The 19,857-nt window shown below is 36.5% G+C and overlaps 1 protein-coding gene across 1 annotated transcript in view; it reads left to right on the top strand.

Annotated features, from left to right (window-relative positions):
* Positions 1–18,205, top strand: part of crb (crumbs) — a 625,965-nt gene extending 607,760 nt beyond the window's left edge. Inside the window, exons 32-33 of the mRNA XM_067138875.2 lie at positions 907–1,011; positions 13,486–18,205. Coding sequence (XP_066994976.2) covers positions 907–1,011; positions 13,486–13,719 — 339 coding nt within the window. The 3' untranslated portion in view covers positions 13,720–18,205. The remainder of the gene's footprint in view (positions 1–906; positions 1,012–13,485) is intronic.
* Positions 18,206–19,857: the final 1,652 nt, after the last annotated feature.

Here is a 19,857-nt window from a genome sequence, read left to right as displayed (position 1 = left end):
TTTGTTTCAAGAAATCGAGAAATTTGTGTAATAGAATTTTGGGTAATGCAGAAATAAATACACTGAAAAATAGGACGGTCTTTTGGGTAATGCAGAAATAAATACACGTGAAGAATAGGACGGTCAGCCAGAAAATTGAAGTTACTTTGAAATACTGGAAATTTGAGAAATGGACGTTTGACATTACTTCTTAAATCAAAAAACCTTATTCAGCCAACTGACAGGCAGGCATCTTCCTTGGCTCAGAACTGGGAGCCACATGGTCAGTATGAATGATATGTTATTGATGCCAGTTTCCAAGACCTAGTCACTTGCTTTCATGCCACAGCCGCTTCCTTCCCATTTCTAGGTCTTTCCTATCCCATCGTTGCCATAAGACCTATCTGTGTCGGTGCGACGTAAAGCAAATACCTTTCAGGTCAGACATTTCCTTAGCTGTTCTAAAAATATAAAAAGTAGATTGGGGGGGGGGGGAGGGTGGAAGGGGTACATACTTCCTCTCCATGCTAAGAAAAAGACCAATACACGGTTCAAATTTAAACCTGGGTCCTTCTAATCTGAACACAGATACTAGGTGGCAATTATATCGTATGTCTACTTAACCTGAAATATTGCATTAAAGCTGACTGGAATAAAAAGATATAATACAAGGATAATTCCTTCTTGTGAGAGTAATTTTAACTCAGTGATGTTTTTCTCTTTATTTTCCAAAGTTTTGTTGGTGTAACATGAAGTACTTGCTGCTACCAAGGCATTTTAATTTTGAGAGACATGTACGTCTTTACAAGAGCTGATGACATTCTTCTCATCCCTGTGCGAAAAACAGCATGCTTAATTTGATGGTGAATTTAAGTAATGCAGTGAAAAAAATAATTCTTGTTCTGAATAACCTTTGTCTTGTTCTAGCGAAATCCTTGCGAGAATGGTGCAGATTGCATACCTTCCTGCAAAAGTGGTTCTGATTATGATTGTAAATGCACAGATGGTTTTGGAGGGAAGAACTGTTCTGAGGTAAGTTGATTTCATTGTCATGAGTAGGGGGCAGATTTCTATGACCAGTCATATTTTTTCCCTCAACATTATATCTTATAGTCTTGTATTTTCAACACGTTTCCAAGCATGATAATCAAAATTAAACAGGTTTTATTGGACATATAAATGCATATTTAGGCTTTCTTAAGTTTTTTGGCATATTTTCAACAAATATCATTATAACGGCGTATTTTGGTCATTTTCATTTTAATTTTGTATTATAAAAATCAGAATAAGCTCTAGAAATTATTTTTCAGGATAGACTGGAATATACTACTGAAGAACCATTATAAAGTAGTGTATGGAATGTTTCTAACAGGTAGGAACTATTGTTTGCTAGCTGGGTCAATTCCTGGAAACCGGGCAATTGTTTACACGGAAGCAGAGGTAATTCTGCAGTTATTTGTCATTGTTCGTATCTCTCCCCTTCCCCTTCCCTCTTCCACCTTCAACACACTGAATGACCTTGGTCATTAGGGAGCTTCAGTCATTCAATTCCTTTCAATATACCTAAAACAAAAGTCTCAATTTGTGGAAAGTTGCGAAGTTTTGTTCGCGAGTTTGGTGAAAACATATTCAGTACGGGTGGAGTGATATTATTCTGTAAATTGTATGTGGTAAAAGTTACTGCCGAAAAACGCTTCTCTGTGCAACAACACTGTAATACGGTAAAACATAAGAATTGTGTAACTAGATATTCTGCACTCGAAAATAGGCAACGTCTGCTATTCGAAACCCCGACATGAAGTTCTCAGAGTTCACAATTTTCACAAGATCTGCCTGGGAGACTGATTACTTTGGATCGAGTAGGGGTGTTTCAGTCACCTTGACAAAGAATACTGCAATGTATTTGAAACGTCGGCAAACTGTACATGATGTGCAGACAAGTACAACATGGTTCAACCCGGAAATTAAATTGAATAATTCTTCACACCGTGGAAGCTTCACTTCTAAGATAAGATCTCTGCAAGATGATGGTTTCTTCTAATATTCCTTTAAAGAAACTTAACAGCCAAAGCTTCAGACAGTTTCTTGAAAAATATACAAAGTATCCTGTTCCCAACGAATCTACTCTCAGGAAGGACTATCTGACACCTTGTTATGAAGAGATGTTGGATATAATAAGGCGTGACGTGGGAGACAGTAAGATATGTGTTTCAATAGATGAGACCACAGATGTGGATGGAAGATATGTAGCAAATGTGATCGTTGGCACGCTGAAGGAAGACCGGCCTGAAGATACATTCCTCCTGACCTGTGAAGTGCTAGAGAAGACAAACCATTCCACCATTGCAGTTCTCTTCGACAATTCAATGAATCTGTTGTGGCCAAACGGGGCAAAGAGGGAGCACATTTTGCTGTTTGTAACTGATGCTGCTCCGTATATGGTGAAGGCAGCCAAGGGACTTAAAATGCTATACCCAAAAATGATACATGTGACATGTCTTGCACATGCCTTGCATAGGGCAGCTGAAGAAGTTAGAAGCAGCTACCCTGAAGTTGATTAATTAATATCGAACTGTAAGAAAGTGTTTGTCAAAGCTCCGCTTCACGTTCAGAAATTTCAAGAAGAAGCACCTTCACTACCCCTACCTCCCAAGCCAGTTATAACACGATGGGGGACTTGGCTTGATGCCGCAGTGTACTATTGCTACAACTTAGATGTCGTGGAGAAGATCGTGAAGTCTTTTGATCCTGCAGAATCGTCCTCCATAAATACCACTCAAGATTTATTTTCAAGCACTACATTAAAAGCGGACCTGGCTTACATAAAGTCCAATTTTAATTCTTTATGTGGAGTAATCACGCAACTGGAAGTTTCAGGTGCAGAACTAAGTGATGCGCTGGATGTTGTAAAGTGCATTGAACAGGAATTAAAGCATGTGAAAGGAACAATAGCATCTAGGGTGTGTAGAAAATTAGAAAATATACTGGCAAAAAATAGCGGACTTGTGTACCTGCGTGGAATAAGTGACATGCTTTGTGGAAACCCTTCATCTGCAGATTTCCAGGAATTTTCTCCAAGTGATTTAACTCTATTCAAGTGCACTCCCGTTACATCATGTGATGTCGAAAGAAGTTTTTCTCGCTACAAGATGATACTCAGCGACAACAGGAGGGGATTCTCATTCAACAATCTTAAGATGCATGTGGTCATAAATTACAATAATTCTGATAATGGAGAATAGATCAGGTATGAAAGTTTCATTCAAATAACATATGTTTTATGTATAAATTAAAACTGATTGAATATTGAACAGAAAAATTAACTGTGGTGTTTATGTCTTCCACAGAGTCCGTCCTTGCCTAGGAGTATGCAGTGTAACCTTAATGAGTTCATGAAATATTCATCATTTTAGTTGATTTTGGGTTAAAGATTTCGAAGAATTAAACATTTTTTAAACTCTAAATTAATTGCAGCCTGTAGCAATCGTAATAAAAGTGCTTCTATGTAACATAGATGCTATTCATTAAGTCATATTTTGAATTTTATAGGTCATATTTTTATGTTTTTTAGGTCATAAGTGCATACATATTTCATACATTTTTAGGTCATAGAAATCCGCCCCCTGGTCATGAGCATTTCTTGATGATTATCAAATGGAAAATTTGAAATAAAAATATAGTAATAATGCTTTTGTTGCCATTGATGCTTTCACGGCCCGTACTTATAGACATGATACTGTATAGGCGTTTGAGCTTATGCCGTGTCAAGAAAATAAGGTGAAATTCTTTATGTTTCGCAGAGAACTGTGCTCTGCGTCATCAGAAGAAAATCTTGACTGTCCATGAGAAAGGCTTCTTTTTGTTTAAGATTTTCTTCTGATGATGCAGAGCACAGTTCTCTGTGAAACGTAAAGAATTTCACCTTCTTTTCTTGACACAGCACAAGCCCAAAAGCCTATACAGTATCATGTCAATAATACTTTTGGTTTAATATCCCACTAACTACTTTTACGGGTTTTGGAAATGCTGAGGTGCAGGAATTCTTTTATGTGCCACTTCACTTAATGCTGGTCTCAGCAGTACAAGAGAGAGTTCGTGCAGCTCCAACTCTCAGATGCTCATGGTCAGTTCATCAGGTACCGACACAAGGCTGACATATTTGATCATCTTCAAATGCCACTGGACTGAGCAGGAATTGGAACTAACCAACTTGGCCTCTCAAAGCCAGTGCTCTACTATTTAAGCCACTCGGCTCAAAAACAAAAAGGAAAGGCAGAAAAAATAGGAGTGGCTAGAAGTAAAGCCGCCAGCATTTGCTAAAGTAGTCCATTTTTATTTTAAAGAAACCTAAGTGGATAGTTGGTTGTTATTATTCATTCATTCATTCATTCATTCATTCATTCATGTCATATTGGCCAACTTTGGACCACATCATTCAACTGGCTACTTCTGACTTTGATATCTTCCCAATACTTCCGCGGGCATTCTCGATGTCGTCCTTTCCTCTCCTGCGTTCATGTTTCTCCGGTTTTTAATTTTGACTTGTCCTGGAAACCCTGGAATACTTGTGAGGTTTCTTCTTAAGTCGGACATGCTCCTGGATGTCATTATGTGTGATTCCCACTTTGTCAAGGTCTGTATTCACCTCAGTGAACCAAGCACCTTTGGTTTTCTTCTGCTGAAAGAAGGTAATGATGTGGTTGGTCCATCTTGTTGAGTGCATTCGTGTTGCATGCCCATAAAAGATCATTCTTCTCATCCGGATGGTATTGGTAATCTTCTCTACATGGGTATATAGTTCGTCGTTATGCCATCTTCAGTACTCCCCATTGTCTATGACGGGACCTAAGATCTTTCTCAAAATCTTCTTTTCTTTGGCCTCCAGTTTCTTGATCAAGCCTTTTTTGTTCATTGCAAGACATTCTGAAGCATATAAGACCTATGGACGGATGACACTGCAGTAATGCCTCAGCTCTGCATTGAAAGATAAGGACCTTTTGTTGTAGATGCCTTTGGTTAAATGGTACGCTATTTCCATTTTGTTCATCCGTAATGTAAAGGTTCTTTCTCTGACAAGTTTTGTGTTATCAGTTCTCTCAGATATTTGAACTTATCTACTTGTATCATTTTATATTGACTCATTGTGAGCTCTCTGGATGCCAGCTTGATATTAGTTAAAATATTTGTTTTCTCTAAAGAGATTTGGAGCCCTACCTTTGCTGTTTGTGTTTTAAGCTGAGAAACCTGTTCCATGGCTATATTTAAGGAATTGGAAAAATTACAAGGTTATCTGCAAAGGCTTGGCAATCAATATCACAATTTTGGCCTTTGCTTCCCAGCCTGACTCTGATTTGAACTCCTTTATTATTCAATTCTTTGCACCACTCCTGGATGACCTTTTCAAGAACACAGTTGAAGAGTAGAGGTGATAATCTCATCTCCTTGCCTAACTCCTGCCTTGATTTCAAAGGTGTCTGAAATCTCTCCCCTGAACTTGCATTTGGTAGATAGTGAGTTCAGACCCAACTTTTGGCAGCCCTGAAGATAGTTTTCTGTGGTTTCCCATTTTCTTACCAGGCAAATGCTGGGGCTGAACCATAATTAAGGCCACAGTTCCTTCCTTCCCACTCCTAGCCCTTTCCTATCCCATCACTGCCATAAGACCTATCTGTGCCGGTGCGACATAAAGCAAATTGAAAAAAAACCCACGTTATTATTCAGTCAGTTACTTCGGCATATAATCTGGCAATAGTCGATGCTTTTTTCTAGAAGGACAAACATCTTATCACATACAAGACAAACAAATGACAAAACTGTTGGCACACGGATTGACTATGTCCTTTGCAGCTATGACCTGCTGAAACAATTCATTGACCAAGAGAACCTCTTGCATACTGCATAGGCTTCTTGTCGGTGAGGTAAAGCTCAGACGTCCTTTACGCTTCGTACCAAACTTATGTGTATTAAAGCCCAAATGGTTTAAGTTAGAAGAGACTGAAACATCTCGGCCTTTTATTGATGGCATCAAGGTCTGCATTACCCAGGATATTGAAGACAGCACCAGTGCAGATTCCCAATGGAAAAGATTTCAAAGTCACTGCGCAATGACAGCTAGATAACATCTGGAAGTCTCAAAAGGGAGACTGAAGATCAACAAGAAGACGTGGTGATGGAAAGATGATGTCCAGGAAGCACTAAAGGAGAAGAAAGTTGCTTTCAAAGAGTGGTGGAAGTCCACGAACAGCCTAAAAGGGTTGCAGCTCATGTTGAGATAAAAGGCGGCTAAGAAATCTGCAAAATTGATTGTGGCCAAAGCTAAACAAGAGGTTGTTCAAGGATTCTATGAAGGCCTACATACTCCAGAAGGTGTAAGGCAAATCTATAAGATTGCTGCCCATGTGGAAAGCATTCCAGAGATATCATTGCCACAAAATATATCAACGACAAAACAGGCAACCTTCTTACAAAAGAAACCAAGATCAAAAACTGTTGGCAAGAATATTTCACAAAATGAAGAATTCCCCAGGGACATAGCGGTTTCTCAATGTCCCGTGCAGGGCCCTGTGCCTATGTTCACCATGGTCGAAGTTCAGACAGGTGTGTCAAAAGTGAAGAATGGCAAATTGGTAGAACCTGATGACATTCCATCTGAGCTGTGGAAGGTTCTGGGTACTGAAGGAATTGAACGGCTTACTAAGACGTTTAATAAGATCCTCGCTGGTGCACTCCTGCCAGAGCAATTTCACCAAAGCTACCTTATGCCTTTCTTCAAGCAGAAGGAAGATGTTAGAGAATGTGGGAGCTATAGAGGCATTAAACTCGCCTCACACACACTAAAATTTTGAGAACGTGTCATTGCCAGTCACATCAAGAAAATTATAAACATCCATAGGAATCAGTACGGCTTCACAAGTGATGCGATTGAAACTCTGAATATTGATGAAAAAACATTGTACACTTTATAAGGATCTCCACATGGTTTTGATTGATTTAGAGAAAGTGTTTGACTTCATTCCTAAGGAAATCGTTTGGACTGTACTGCAACACCAAAATGTTCCGGAGGAGTATGTGAGGCTGATCCAGGACATGTATGTCCGTCCCTCTACAGAGGTGAAGTCTAGTTCTGGTATCTCTGAGAGTTTCCCTGTTGAAGTTGGTGTTCATCAAGGTTCAACTTTGAGCCCAATCTTATTCAATATAGTTATTAATTATCTCACAGAACAATTGATGACACAATTGCCATGGGCCCTTTTATAAGCAGACGACATCGACCTAATTGGTGAAACATCGCATCAACATTGGATGGACCAAGTGGTGTTTGCTGCCAGGCATCTTACATGATAGGCGGATGTGTAAAAAGCTCAAAGACAAGATATACAAGACTGTTGTCAGACTTGCCCTCACTTACAGTTCCGAGTGTTGGACAAGGCAAAAGAAGCATGATCAGGAAATGCATGTAACGGAAATATGGATGCTTCGATGGTTAGTGTGTGTCACTCTCTTGGACCGAGTGCGCAGTGAGCATATACGAGGATCATTTAATATGGCCCCTATCAGTGAGAAATTGGAAGAGTGGCAGTTGCGCTGGTGTGGACATGTGCAATGTTGAGATGAAGATCATCCCGTTAACTCTTTCAGCTCATGTTTTGACAGCCACCGTTCAGCGCTAACACTCGTGTGTCGAGCTCTGGTCGACACCTGGTTTTGTTTTTACATTACACGTTATAATTCTCATATTTTGGTCCGTATTGAATTGTACATTAAAGTCAAAGAAATATTAATGTTTATTTAATTCCACCTATTCAACACGTACATTTTTTAAAAATATGTACAGTTTCTTTGTCCGGTACGTTAGAATACATGTTAGTAATATCAAAAGAGCACATAATGTGGTTGGGTAATAAGGTGAAATTTTTTTAAGTATTACAAAAATCTACTGAATTTTTTATTGGGGATTTATTGTTAATAATGTAATGTTTTTTGAGAAAGTTGTGGTTTTATATGTTGGACTATTTCTGCAATCGATGATTGGACTTATGGGTATATCTTTCTTATGTAATTTAGGTAAAGCTCTTGCTGTGGGAGTATTAGGGTTCATTAGGATTAGTTTTTGCTGTTCTTGTACATTCAGTAAAAATGTAGAATTCTTTAATAATGTTTTTAAATTCCGTTGGATTCTTGTTGTGGTATCTTTATTAACTATTGTGTAAGTCTTGTTCGTGAAAAAATCTTAAGTTTTTTAATAGAATCCTTTTTATCAAATATAACTGTAGTTTCCCCCTTGTCAGCTTTAGTTATTATTATATTGTTATCTTTTATTTTGTTTTTTATGTCTTTAATTAATTTAGTGTGGTTGAGATTAGCATTTTTATTTAATCCCTCAGTTAATGTTGGTAGTTTATTTTTTATTTCGTATCTAGTATCGTTTTGTAATTCCAAAGGAAGTTTAGAGACATTCGTCTCGACCTCTGCTATGGTGGTGATGATATCGTTTTCTTTTTGTATACTAGGCCAATTATGTTTTAACCCTTTACTTAAGAATTCCATTTATTTTTCTGAAAAGATCGTACTCGTAAAGTTAACTGTGGCGGGTGTGTTGTTGAAAGGAGGAGTCTTTTTACATCTTTCTTCGTACCTTTTGGGTGACTGTAGCTGATTTTCTTTTAAATAGGCAAGTTTTTATCTAATGTTAATTGTATCTTATTTAGAATAATATTTAATTTGTAATCTACATGTAATTGAAATGAATTCCATTCTATAGGGGCTACATATTGAGACACTGATAAGTGTAGTCTGTATAGTTGTAAGTTTAAGAGGGGCTTCTTCCTGTAGAAAGTTCTTATTTCGTTTCTAAGCCAGATTTCATTGGTTTTGTTTTGGGATTCTACTAAATAAGGAGATGAAACTTTAATATTTCTTTGACTTTAACCTGGTTTTGTATTGCATAACTTTTCTGTGGAGTACATTACGACTTCTGTTTATTATTCAATGAGTGCTGCAATCTTCTGGGCACTGTGAGAACGAATTTACAGCTTCTTTTAGAATACGATGACAATATTACTCTTGTTTCCTTGGTGATGTATATGCTCAATGGAAAGCAATTGCGGGAAAATGGCGGCGCCTGGCTTGGCGGAGGATGAAATATTGGCGGCAATTTTGACTGAATCTACTGACAGTGACCATGAAAGTGATGAACTTTTCAAGGCAAGTGATGAAAGTGATGTTTCAGAAGGTGATTCCGAGTGACAGCGATGTGTGTGATGTTGGGGGAGGTGGTAATGTGCTGCCGCCACCTGGACCTCACCGGTGTGTACAAAATTCCAACACTACTTGGAGATCATGGACTGCGGGTGATGTAGGCCTGCCTAAATTCCCTTTTAGGTCAGTAAGTGGATTTTTAAGCCAAGGTAATAGACCTGTCACAGAACTACAGTACTGCCAATTAATTTTTACATACCAGCTACTAACCTCCATTACGAATGAGACTAATGAACACACAAAACTAAAAATTCAGAAAACAGTAGAAGAAATGTAGCACTATTTTAATGAGGACTGGTTAGATAAGCAGTTATTTTATAAAGATGTGATCTCGGGATATATTTCTACAAATATTTTGGAATCTTCATCTCTCCTCCCCTCAGACTGACCAGGTAGGACCACAATCAAGAAGCTCTAAAGTGAAAAACATAGTGTCTTACTTGGATAAAAAATTCAGGGAATTTTTCATCCCAGGGCAAAACCTCAGTATGGACGAAAGCACTGTAGATTTCAAAGGCCGTATTGTTTTCAAGTGCTACAAGTAGCAAAAGCCAACCAAGTGGGGTCTTCGTATTTATGTACTTTCTGACTCTATTACTGGGTATGTGTGTGCAGTGCAATCTTACTATGGTGCAGTGACAACTCAAGCACTTATTATAGGCCTAATTTACCTTTTACCACTATGATTGTCATCCATTTGGTGACAGAAATTTTGCAGGCTACCATTGAAACAGGTTTTCACATCTTTACGGACCAGTTTTATACTAGTTATGAGTTAGCAGCTGAACTATTGAAACTGAAAGTCCACATTACAGGCACTGTAATGGTCAGCAAGAAAGGCCTACCTTACTGGGTGAAAAAAAAAAAAAAAAAAACAACGAAGAAAATGAAGCAGCATGACATAGTAGCAGTGAGAAAAGATATTTCATGTGTAGTTTGGAGGGACAAGGGAATTATTGCCATGCTGTTGACATTGTATGAAAATTCCACTCAGGTGGTGAAAAGGGAAATAAGGAAAGGAGTTGAGGAAGTTGTCCATAAACTAGTTGTTATATATGGTTATAATAAGTAAATGGAGAGAGTTGATGTTTCTGACCACTATGTGAGCCTGTACCCCTTTACATGTAAGTCTGTTAAGTGGTGGTGGAAAATGTCTTTCTGGCTTCTGAAGGTATCCATCATGAATGGCTACCTTCTAAGTAATCCAATCCTAAAATGTTGCATCTGAAGTTCAGAAAGAACCCAGTAACCCAACATCCGGAACACTCAGAACCGGAAAAGGGGCAGGCTATCTACTGTAGGTTATGAAGTGTGACTAAATGGCAAGCTGCATCTGCTTTATCCCCATCCCCAAGGAATAATGAAGGACTGTAACATTTTCAGCAATAGAAAAGTTGCCGGCTGAAGGCGAGAAACTGTTCACTTCCGCAAAACCTGCAAAAAGCAACCAGGACTTCACCCAGGACTGTGCTTCGAAAAGTATCACATCCTTCAGAAATTCTGATGAAAATGTGGAAAAAGCTATCTGGTCTTTATTATGTCTTTGTGTACAATATTTTTGCATTTTGAACCTTGTGTACAATATTTTTGCATTTTGAAGCTGTACAAAGTTGTAAATATGTAAATAAGTGTTTCATAATACATCTCAGTATGGCAAAAACTGACTGAAATAATTACAAGTTGAGAGACGTGGCTAGGAAAATATTTGAGAGCAAAGGGTTAAGAGAGCTCTTGCAATTGAGGAACCAAGGAAAGGATGCAGGCAACCGAGAGCAACTTGATGGCATACAGCCAGAAACTGCATTCCAGTGGCGGAAACGTTCAACCGCAGGGAGTAATCTCTAAGGACCAGAACACCCGACCCTAAGTGATACTTGGGAGTGTCCATTGTGGGCACACATACAGCCAAAGAGGAGGAGGAGGAGGAGGAGCAGAAGAAGAAGAAGAAGGAGAAGAAGGAGAAGAAGAAGAAGAAGAAGAAGAAGAAGAAGAAGAAGAAGAAGAAGAAGAAGAAGAAGAAGAAGAAGAAGAAGAAGAAAATGTATGTCTTACTAGAAAGGCAATTTACTGTTGATATTGTAAAGCACTGAAGGGGTAAAAAGTAGGAGACACGTGCTGAGCAAAGTTGCCAACCTATAAATATTTTTTCCACTAAATTTTAGTTGAAAATCCACTACATTTCGCTAACTTTCAAACTGAAAAGAATAGCATGTACCAGCTGTCGTAATGAAAGAGATTATTTAAAACTCACCAGTTTCAGAACAGTAGTTCATCATCTTCTCCTCCTCGCACTGCCGTACATGCTCTGAAGCAGATGTGCTGGGTTGAGGTCCTGTGGTCTCATATGACGCCACATGGTACTATTCTTTTTCAGAATATGTGCTGGCAGTTCACAGCTGCAAAGCACATACAGAAATTTTCAGATCTGTTTTGAAAGTTATTTTCACTTTCATTACAGTTTTTGATAAATCCGGAAAGAAATAATGTGAAACAATTTGGCATTTATATTGCACTGCCAATAGATGCACCGTCCGTATTTGGGATCACTGAGAAGCTCAACCAACTAGTCTTTTAAAGTTTAGTTTTTTAATCGCTCTTTACGGAATATCTGACTACTTATTAACCTTTTCTTTCGACATATTGACGTACCGCACCAAAAAGAACCTGATGTCAAAAGAAACACGTTATCAAACACGATACTACCCAGCTCATCAAGAGTACAGTAACGATTGTAACAAATTCTGACTGAGGCTGTCGGCCAGAGCTGGTCTAGAAAACGAGTGGTAGTATGCAGCGTAAGTTCAGTACAACGGGAATAAGTAGACTATTATGCCGTAGTAAGTTCTATATTACTTTTTCCTCTTGATGATGAAAGGTGATATTGTTACCACTGAAACAAATTTGAAAATCCGTCAAAAAATCCGCTGTCTGCTAAATAGAAAATTTATCCGCTGTTCCATTTTAAAATGTGCCAAATTTGGTGGAAAATCTGCTGAGTTGGCAACACTGGTGCTGAGGCCAGAATTAACCAGGAATATGAATAGAACAGAAATGTTATGCATTAAACATCACTCACTTATTAAATTGTCTATTGTCTGTCACCTTGGCTGAATGGTCAGCATAGGTTCAGAGGACCCCAGGTTTGATTCCTGGCCATGCCAGAGATTTTAACTACTTATGGTTAATTCCTCTAGCTATGGGTGTTTGTCTTAATAAATATATTTATTTACTTACAACACATCATACTACCAACCACCACAGAAACACGCAATAGTGAATGCATCTATCCATATAGGGTTGGCGTCAGGAAGGCTATCCAGCCGTAAAACTGGGTTATCTACATGAGGTGCAGTAAATTGGGAAGAAGGCTACGATGAGTAATAAAAAATTGTTGAATTGCCAATTGCTGAAATTAACTATGGTAACACAGTTCTAGTACATCTTCATCTCACAAATTTAGTTTCGAAGTTACGTAAGTGCAATTCTATTTGCTCAATTTGATGTTCATTTTGACAATGGTTTCTTTATAGGAAATCATCATTACTTGAATTATTTGTATTAAAATTAACAAATTAGTAGTTCTTACCACATAGTAGTGCATTAGTTCTTGATTATCTCTTCTTCTTTTATAGGGCCAATGTCCTAGATATTGAGCCCCTTTACACATCATCATCATCATCATCATCATCATCATCATCATCATCATCTTTTTTACCTGAATAGGGCTTCCAATAGGAAGGGCTCATAAGCAAACACACCTTTTGACATAAATATGTCTTATGCCTAGGGATAACCTGAAAATTTGCATTACAAAAGTTAGCATGATGGAAGTTAGTGTGGTGGAAGTGTAACCCTAGCAACCATGCAGATTGTGATGTAAGGTATGGATGGATGGGCAGACAGTGTTATCTAGCAACCACGCAGGTTATGTTTCATGACTGGTGGTCATCTGGAGTTAGCAGCCGTTGATGGATGGCCATGACTGAGAGACATATTTATGATCATTTGATTTTTTGTAAAGGGAAAAGTGTTTTATGTTGTTGTTGTTTCTATTACATCAGTATCTTGGGCCTGTGGCAGGTAAAAAAAAAAAAACATACGAGAAGCATTATCCAGTTGGATGTTGTCTGCACTGCTCTCTGTTTATTAGGAAAGTAAATCACTGCTTCTTTAACTGAGCATCATTGTCCATCATCTTCAGTGATTAATGTATATTGTGTTAAATAATAATTTAATTCCTTCTTTCAGCCTATGGAGGGTGCCTATCTGGGTTCTTCATTTAATGATGTCATCATTATCGTGGGCCCTATAATTGGTATTCTGCTGATAGTGTTGATAATTGGCCTAAGTGTATTTATCAGCATGGCTCGCAAGAAACGTGCTACACGAGGCACATATAGTCCAAGTCAACAAGAGTATTGCAATCCTCGAGTGGAACTGGATAATGTGATGAAACCACCACCTGAAGAGCGCCTTATCTAAAAGTGACTGGTTTTTTGTGTTATTATTGACACATTAACGGCATTAATTTTCTGGTGGGCTAGGTGAAGAGAAACTGATTGATCTTGCACACCAGAATTTAGAAAGAACAGTTGAACATACGTGAATTGTGATAAAACGTTAAGACAGTCACAATGTAAATATCGTGAGTGTTATGGGACACAAGACTGTGATTTACCTAGTGTGGACTAAGTGAGAGGGAAATGAAACATTGAACATTTTATATTTTTCAAACTATCACATTTATTTTATTTATTCCTATACAAACCTTATTTTACTGTGTTATTTTAACTAATAACTACTTTCCTTCCTCAGGTACATGTATATGAGAGCCATTATGACATTATAGGCAGTGATAAAACAAGTGTTGCATCATGGTACAATTTTAAAATTGTACTATCTTCATTGTCATAGATTATTCGTCTATTGTGTAATATTCTTGTTCATTCAAATGGGTTGTTACTACTGTATAATACTGGGGTAAAGTGTAGCTTAACTAAGTAATGGGCACAACTATAACACAACTGTGTGTGTGTGTAGCAAACTCGTGCATCAAGAAACATTGATGTCAAATAGCAGTTAAGGGTAATGAATGGTAGGTGTTGAAATTACCACCATGTCGTATCAGATAGTATTCTGCTTCCCCATGGCAGAAATGATTGTTTCATTAGCATAGTTGAAGACTTGTGATCTCTTGAAATTTAACTATCAGTCTTAAATTGATCACAAGCCTTTGGATTCTTATGGGCCTGTAGTAAATCATTTGTCTGTTTTGAGACCTTACTCAAAGAAGTGGCAGTTCAAATTTTGGGTGATGGTATCATACAATGTGAGCAGTAAATTTTTGATTACACTTCTTGGGAGAGTTCCATTTGCTTTTTAAACAGACAAATTATAACAAATTTAAAAGATAATGCATTCCAAAAACATACCCATTATTGCAAGACACAAGCAGTATAGTTACTGCTTTTATCACATAAGCCTTTTCATTTAAACTCGACCCATTATGGATGTCAAATTTATTGTGCCTTTTATGTATGTCTTTCAAGTTTTCTCATCAATATGCGTATATTTTCTTCACTTTTCATATGAACAACACAAAAAGTAAGTTTTCATGTATGTGTGCATAAGTGTGAGGATTCTCTTAGTTTGGTTAAGTATATCTTATAAGAGGAACAAACTTTTCAAAACGAATTTAACTGGAAATGGACTCTAGAAATCTTAACACATAATGAATTACTAAAATTTTCTAAATTAAGTAGAAAATAGCATGGAATCTTTGGAATGTTTGAATAGAATATTTCCTATACAGATGAAATGAAATGTTAATGGAGAGTGTTGTTGGAATGAAATTGACAGGGAAAACTGAAGTACCCAGGGAAAAACCTGTCCCAACTCCACTTTGTCCAGCACAAATCTCACATGGAATGACTGGGATTTGAACCATGGTATCCAGCGGTGAGAGGCCAGCGCGCTGCCACCTGAGCCACGGAGGCTGCTACGTTAATTAATTTATTATAATTTGTAAGTAATTATTGTATATTAGCCATTTCTCAGTTATTCTACCTTAATCATACTTTCACAGACAAATTTTTTTACCGAGCAATTTGGCTTTGCAGTTTGGGTTGCATAGATGTAAGCTTGCATTCAAGAGATGGTGGGTTCGAACCCCACTGTCGGTAGCTCTGACGATGGTTTTCCATGGTTTCCCATTTTAATTAAGGCCACAGTCGCTTCCTCCCCAATCTTAGCCCTACCCTATCGCATTGTTGCCATAAGACCTCTCTTTGTTGGTGCAACGAGAAATCTATAGAAAAAATCAAAACCTGTAAATTAAAATATCATCTTTATAGGTTTCTGTAAAGAATTCCTAAAGTGGTTCCTTGAGGACATGGACAGCAGTTTCAGTTATTGTAATAATGCTATCTCAACAAAATAACATAAATTCTTGGAGCCAAACCTTTCATACCAAAACATTTCCAAGGGTTTTCAAGAAAAAGGACAAAATATAATGTTAGAGTTATGCATCTAATTGAGCTAGAATCCAATTCTGTCAAAGGATAGAGAAGAGTCCACCTATTCAATACCCTTCTTGTCTTTTTTGCTCTCAGGGGAAAAAAATTACTATAAATTATTTTGTATGACCTGTGGAAACTTTAATTCTTCTTGACTGCTCTCTGTTTTCAGTAGAGGTGTTGGTATACTATTCACATTCATGTATACTACCTGCTTGATATAGGAACCACATCCTGTGGTAGGAAAAATGAATGTAACTTTGGGCAAAATGTTCAGATATTTTGTTTTGTAAAAACATATTCATCAAAATGTAGGAAATACAAGAAAACTTCAAATGCATAGCATCTGTATACAGCAGATTAAAATGTTAGCTTTCTTATCAGTAACGCAGTGTACTCTTTGAGTATGTGTATTTGAAATAATTTGTCAGTCATAGTAATAAAAATAATTTCATTTTTATTTATGTAGTTTAAAAGGTACTTATGCACCTTATTTTTATAATTAGAATATTTTCCATGCTATCTTCTAATATACTAATCGTTGGTTTTAAAATATCAGTATTTTCATGATAGTAAATGCATGATAAAATCTAAATAGTAATTAGATGTTTTGAAAATACTCACCAAGATTTTGCATAACCAAGCTAAGAGAAATTTGTGTTCCAGTTTATCTTTCAAGTTTGATATGTAATTAAGGAATGATTCAGTGATACATATGTACATATTCTAATTTTCATTATATAAACTTAGATTTAAGAGTATTTAACTGTATATTTTTTTAAGTATAGACAGCTAGGTATTATACGACTGGTACTACTTAAAAATATGAATTCTATGATAAGCTGTGTGAAACTGACTTTTAAAAATATTAGAAATTTTAAAGAGAATGTAGTTAATGTATATTGTAATGTACATACTGGCAATTATGAGGCTGGGAAAAGATAGTCCAATGAAACGAGTTCAGGAATTCTGTTCACTTCCTTTCATTGCTGCCCTAGAGTTTTCTTTTAATGTTATCAGTATATTTGCATAAGGCATGGTAAGATAATCAATGAAGCTTCAGATTTAATTGTAAAAAGCTGTTTCATTAACCATTCAGTAGTTGAGTATGATAAACTTATCATTTTTCAATAGATTCATATTGAAAACTGTTCCTGAAATAAACCACTAGATCTATAGTAGCAAAGAGTTTTGCGCTTAAGCTGCCTTGAGCACCAGTTCTAAACTGCAATTTGAACTTCATAGTCCTTGTCGAATGGGTCTAAGCCAGTGATAAAAATGTGGTTTTTAAGTAATGCCTGGATGAATATTGGGAAGGTTTTGTATCACTTGGCATGACTACTGTGCTCCCCATTTCTTCAATCAAATTATAACGTTATAATTTTGACAAAAAGTATCTAGAATAATATAAAGCAACCACATGTTTCTAGGTACAAATATCAACTATTGCATTTGTTAAATGACTATACAGCTTCAGTTCCTTTGTCTTGTGGTTATTTGCCAGAAAATCTGTTTCATTTCTAATTTTTTGTTTTAAAGATTGCTGCACTACCTTTCTTGGAGACTGCAAGTCTGTTACTGTGAGAAATTTTGTGATTGGAACTGATCTAGAAAACTATGATTAGTTGATGAATAAAAGTGGATGGATAATGTTGGAAAATAATCAGGAAACCATTTTTATTGCTTTATTTACACTACCACAAATGTTGTGATCATCTACCATTTGATATTTTTATTTATATGTTTTTATAAACACAAGTTACAGTGTAATGCTTTAAAAAAAAATAGAAATCGAAAACAATAGTTGCTGCACAGGTCCAAAATAAAGGTATAAAGTAAAGTTATCAGGTTTACCTATGTGTGAGAAGTAGTAGTATTTTTGCTTTCAAAACTGGGAATAGTTTATGAATGCCAAACTTTTAATTTATGGAAGCTTCTACTCTTGTTACTTCATGAATTCCTTAGAGATTATTTCCCTGCATTGTACTCAGAATCCAATGGTTTTCCATACTGCAAAGTAATTTTTGGCTTTTAGGGTCATCGTAATGAATTAAGCTGGCAGTTATAAAGGAAGTGACAGATGGGAGGTGATGTTACCTGTTGGTTAAGAGCTGTGCAATCCTAGTAGGATATTTTGTATATTTTGATAAACAAGTTAAATATAAGAAAACATACAAAAATTCATATCTCAGCTGTTCAAATGAATTTTGGCTAACTTTACCCTCAGCCTTGACTCTTAAAACCAAAGAATAATCTTCTTTTACTTATGTACTTAAAATGTGTACCTCAGTTCAAATTTTTAAACCGTCCAAAAATATCTTTGCCTGTAGAATTATTGAGTGTACTGTACATTGTGAATTTATTGTATATGCTACAAATTAAGGAAAATATCTGAATGAACTTTGATTACTGAAGCATATTAACTGGTATAAAAATATATATTTTTTATGTAGCATTGCAGAACTTATTGTATGTAGGTTACCTGAGTATGAAATAATTCCATTTGTTACATAAACCATCATCCCATACTTCTTTGTGTATAACAGAAGTGCAGTACTGCACTTGATCATATTTTGAATGATAACACGATAACGTTTAGTGTCTGTATATATACTATGAGCGATACAAAAGTACTGCCTTCAATTTTATTTATTTTTTCTGAGGACTGTAACAGATAATCTTATGGCATTTACCTAAAATATTCTTGCATCTTTCTTGAACATTCTGACAAATCTCGATATTCCGTAGTCACTGCCAGTTTCTACACACTTGCACCACCTGTGAGTAAGACTCTGCATCCCAACCTTGTAACATTTCCTCCTATATTTCCAGAAATCAGCATTGAACACTTTTCTTTCAGTTCTTTGTTGTCAGTAAAATGGCAACAACTGAGTGCATCCTTCAATGGGCCAAAAAGAGATAATCTGAAGGTGCCATGTACAGGATATTATGCAGGATGAGGAAGAACAGTCCATCCCAGTCTTGCAGTTGCCTCTCTTATGTGCAAGCTGACATGAGATCTTGCACAGTCGTGGAGAAGCATGATGTGATCAATTATTCTTTCAGGTTGATCACTACAGATATGCGCTTTCTGCTAGAGCTTCCACATACCATTCTGAAATAATTGTACTACCTCTCTCAATAAATCCATGAGTAGCAGTCCATCTTTGTCCCAGAAGAATTGCCAAATTTCACGTGCAGAAGGCATGACTTTTAATTTCTTCTTGTATCGTGAATTCTTAAATTAGCAGTTTAACATCAACATAGAGGATACAGTGCTCTCACGAGAACTCTAAAAAGATGTTCCGCATGTGATGCAACAGATTAACCAAACATGTGATCCTTTAAAACAACTCTAGCCGTGCGATTCCAGAGAAATGTTTGCAATACTTTCCACATATGTGCACTGTTCATTTCGACTCAAGAAAATAATCAGGAAACAATTTTCATTGCTACTTTATTTAATGTACCATACCTCTTATTTCTCTATTCATAAGCCTTTCTTTCTTGACAACTTTTTTGCTAATTTCACAGAATTCCCATAATGTTCTTTTGGTCCTACATTCTTGAGATTTTGGCTGCTAGACTCGGCGAGAAGAATTCAGAATAGTACACTCCCATCTCCTAGTTCTGGATCATCTGAAACTGGGGAAGGAGTAATCATTTATTATAATACATGCATATATACATGATTTTTCCTTATTACCATAATTAGTTTATATATTACTACATTAAATGGTATAATTCAGCATAATAACTATTTACACTCAATCTCTAAATCATTATTTTTAATTTTTTCCCCTAGATGTTAATAATACAGTATAATGCAGTCTAGGAAGACATGTATCTTACCTTTCATAAGTTGAATTAGTGTTTACTTTCTTTTCTTTTATTCTCTTTTGCCTTCTTTTTTTCTCCTATATCAAATAATTTTGCTGTCCTATTCAGTGCGATCCATTCTTTGTTTAATAATTTTATAATAGTGTATTTGATCCTAAGTGAATTTGTTTCTCTAGATATTTTCAACAGATGTGCCTGATTCAAGAACTGGAAAAAATCCAAAGAAAAGCAGCTCGATTTGTTCTGGGTGATTTCCGACAAAAGA

This window comes from Anabrus simplex, chromosome 1 (assembly GCF_040414725.1).
Source record: "Anabrus simplex isolate iqAnaSimp1 chromosome 1, ASM4041472v1, whole genome shotgun sequence".
Classification (NCBI taxonomy): domain Eukaryota; kingdom Metazoa; phylum Arthropoda; class Insecta; order Orthoptera; family Tettigoniidae; genus Anabrus; species Anabrus simplex.
Note: the sequence above shows the minus strand (reverse complement) of the source record. Positions and strands in the feature narration are given on the sequence as shown.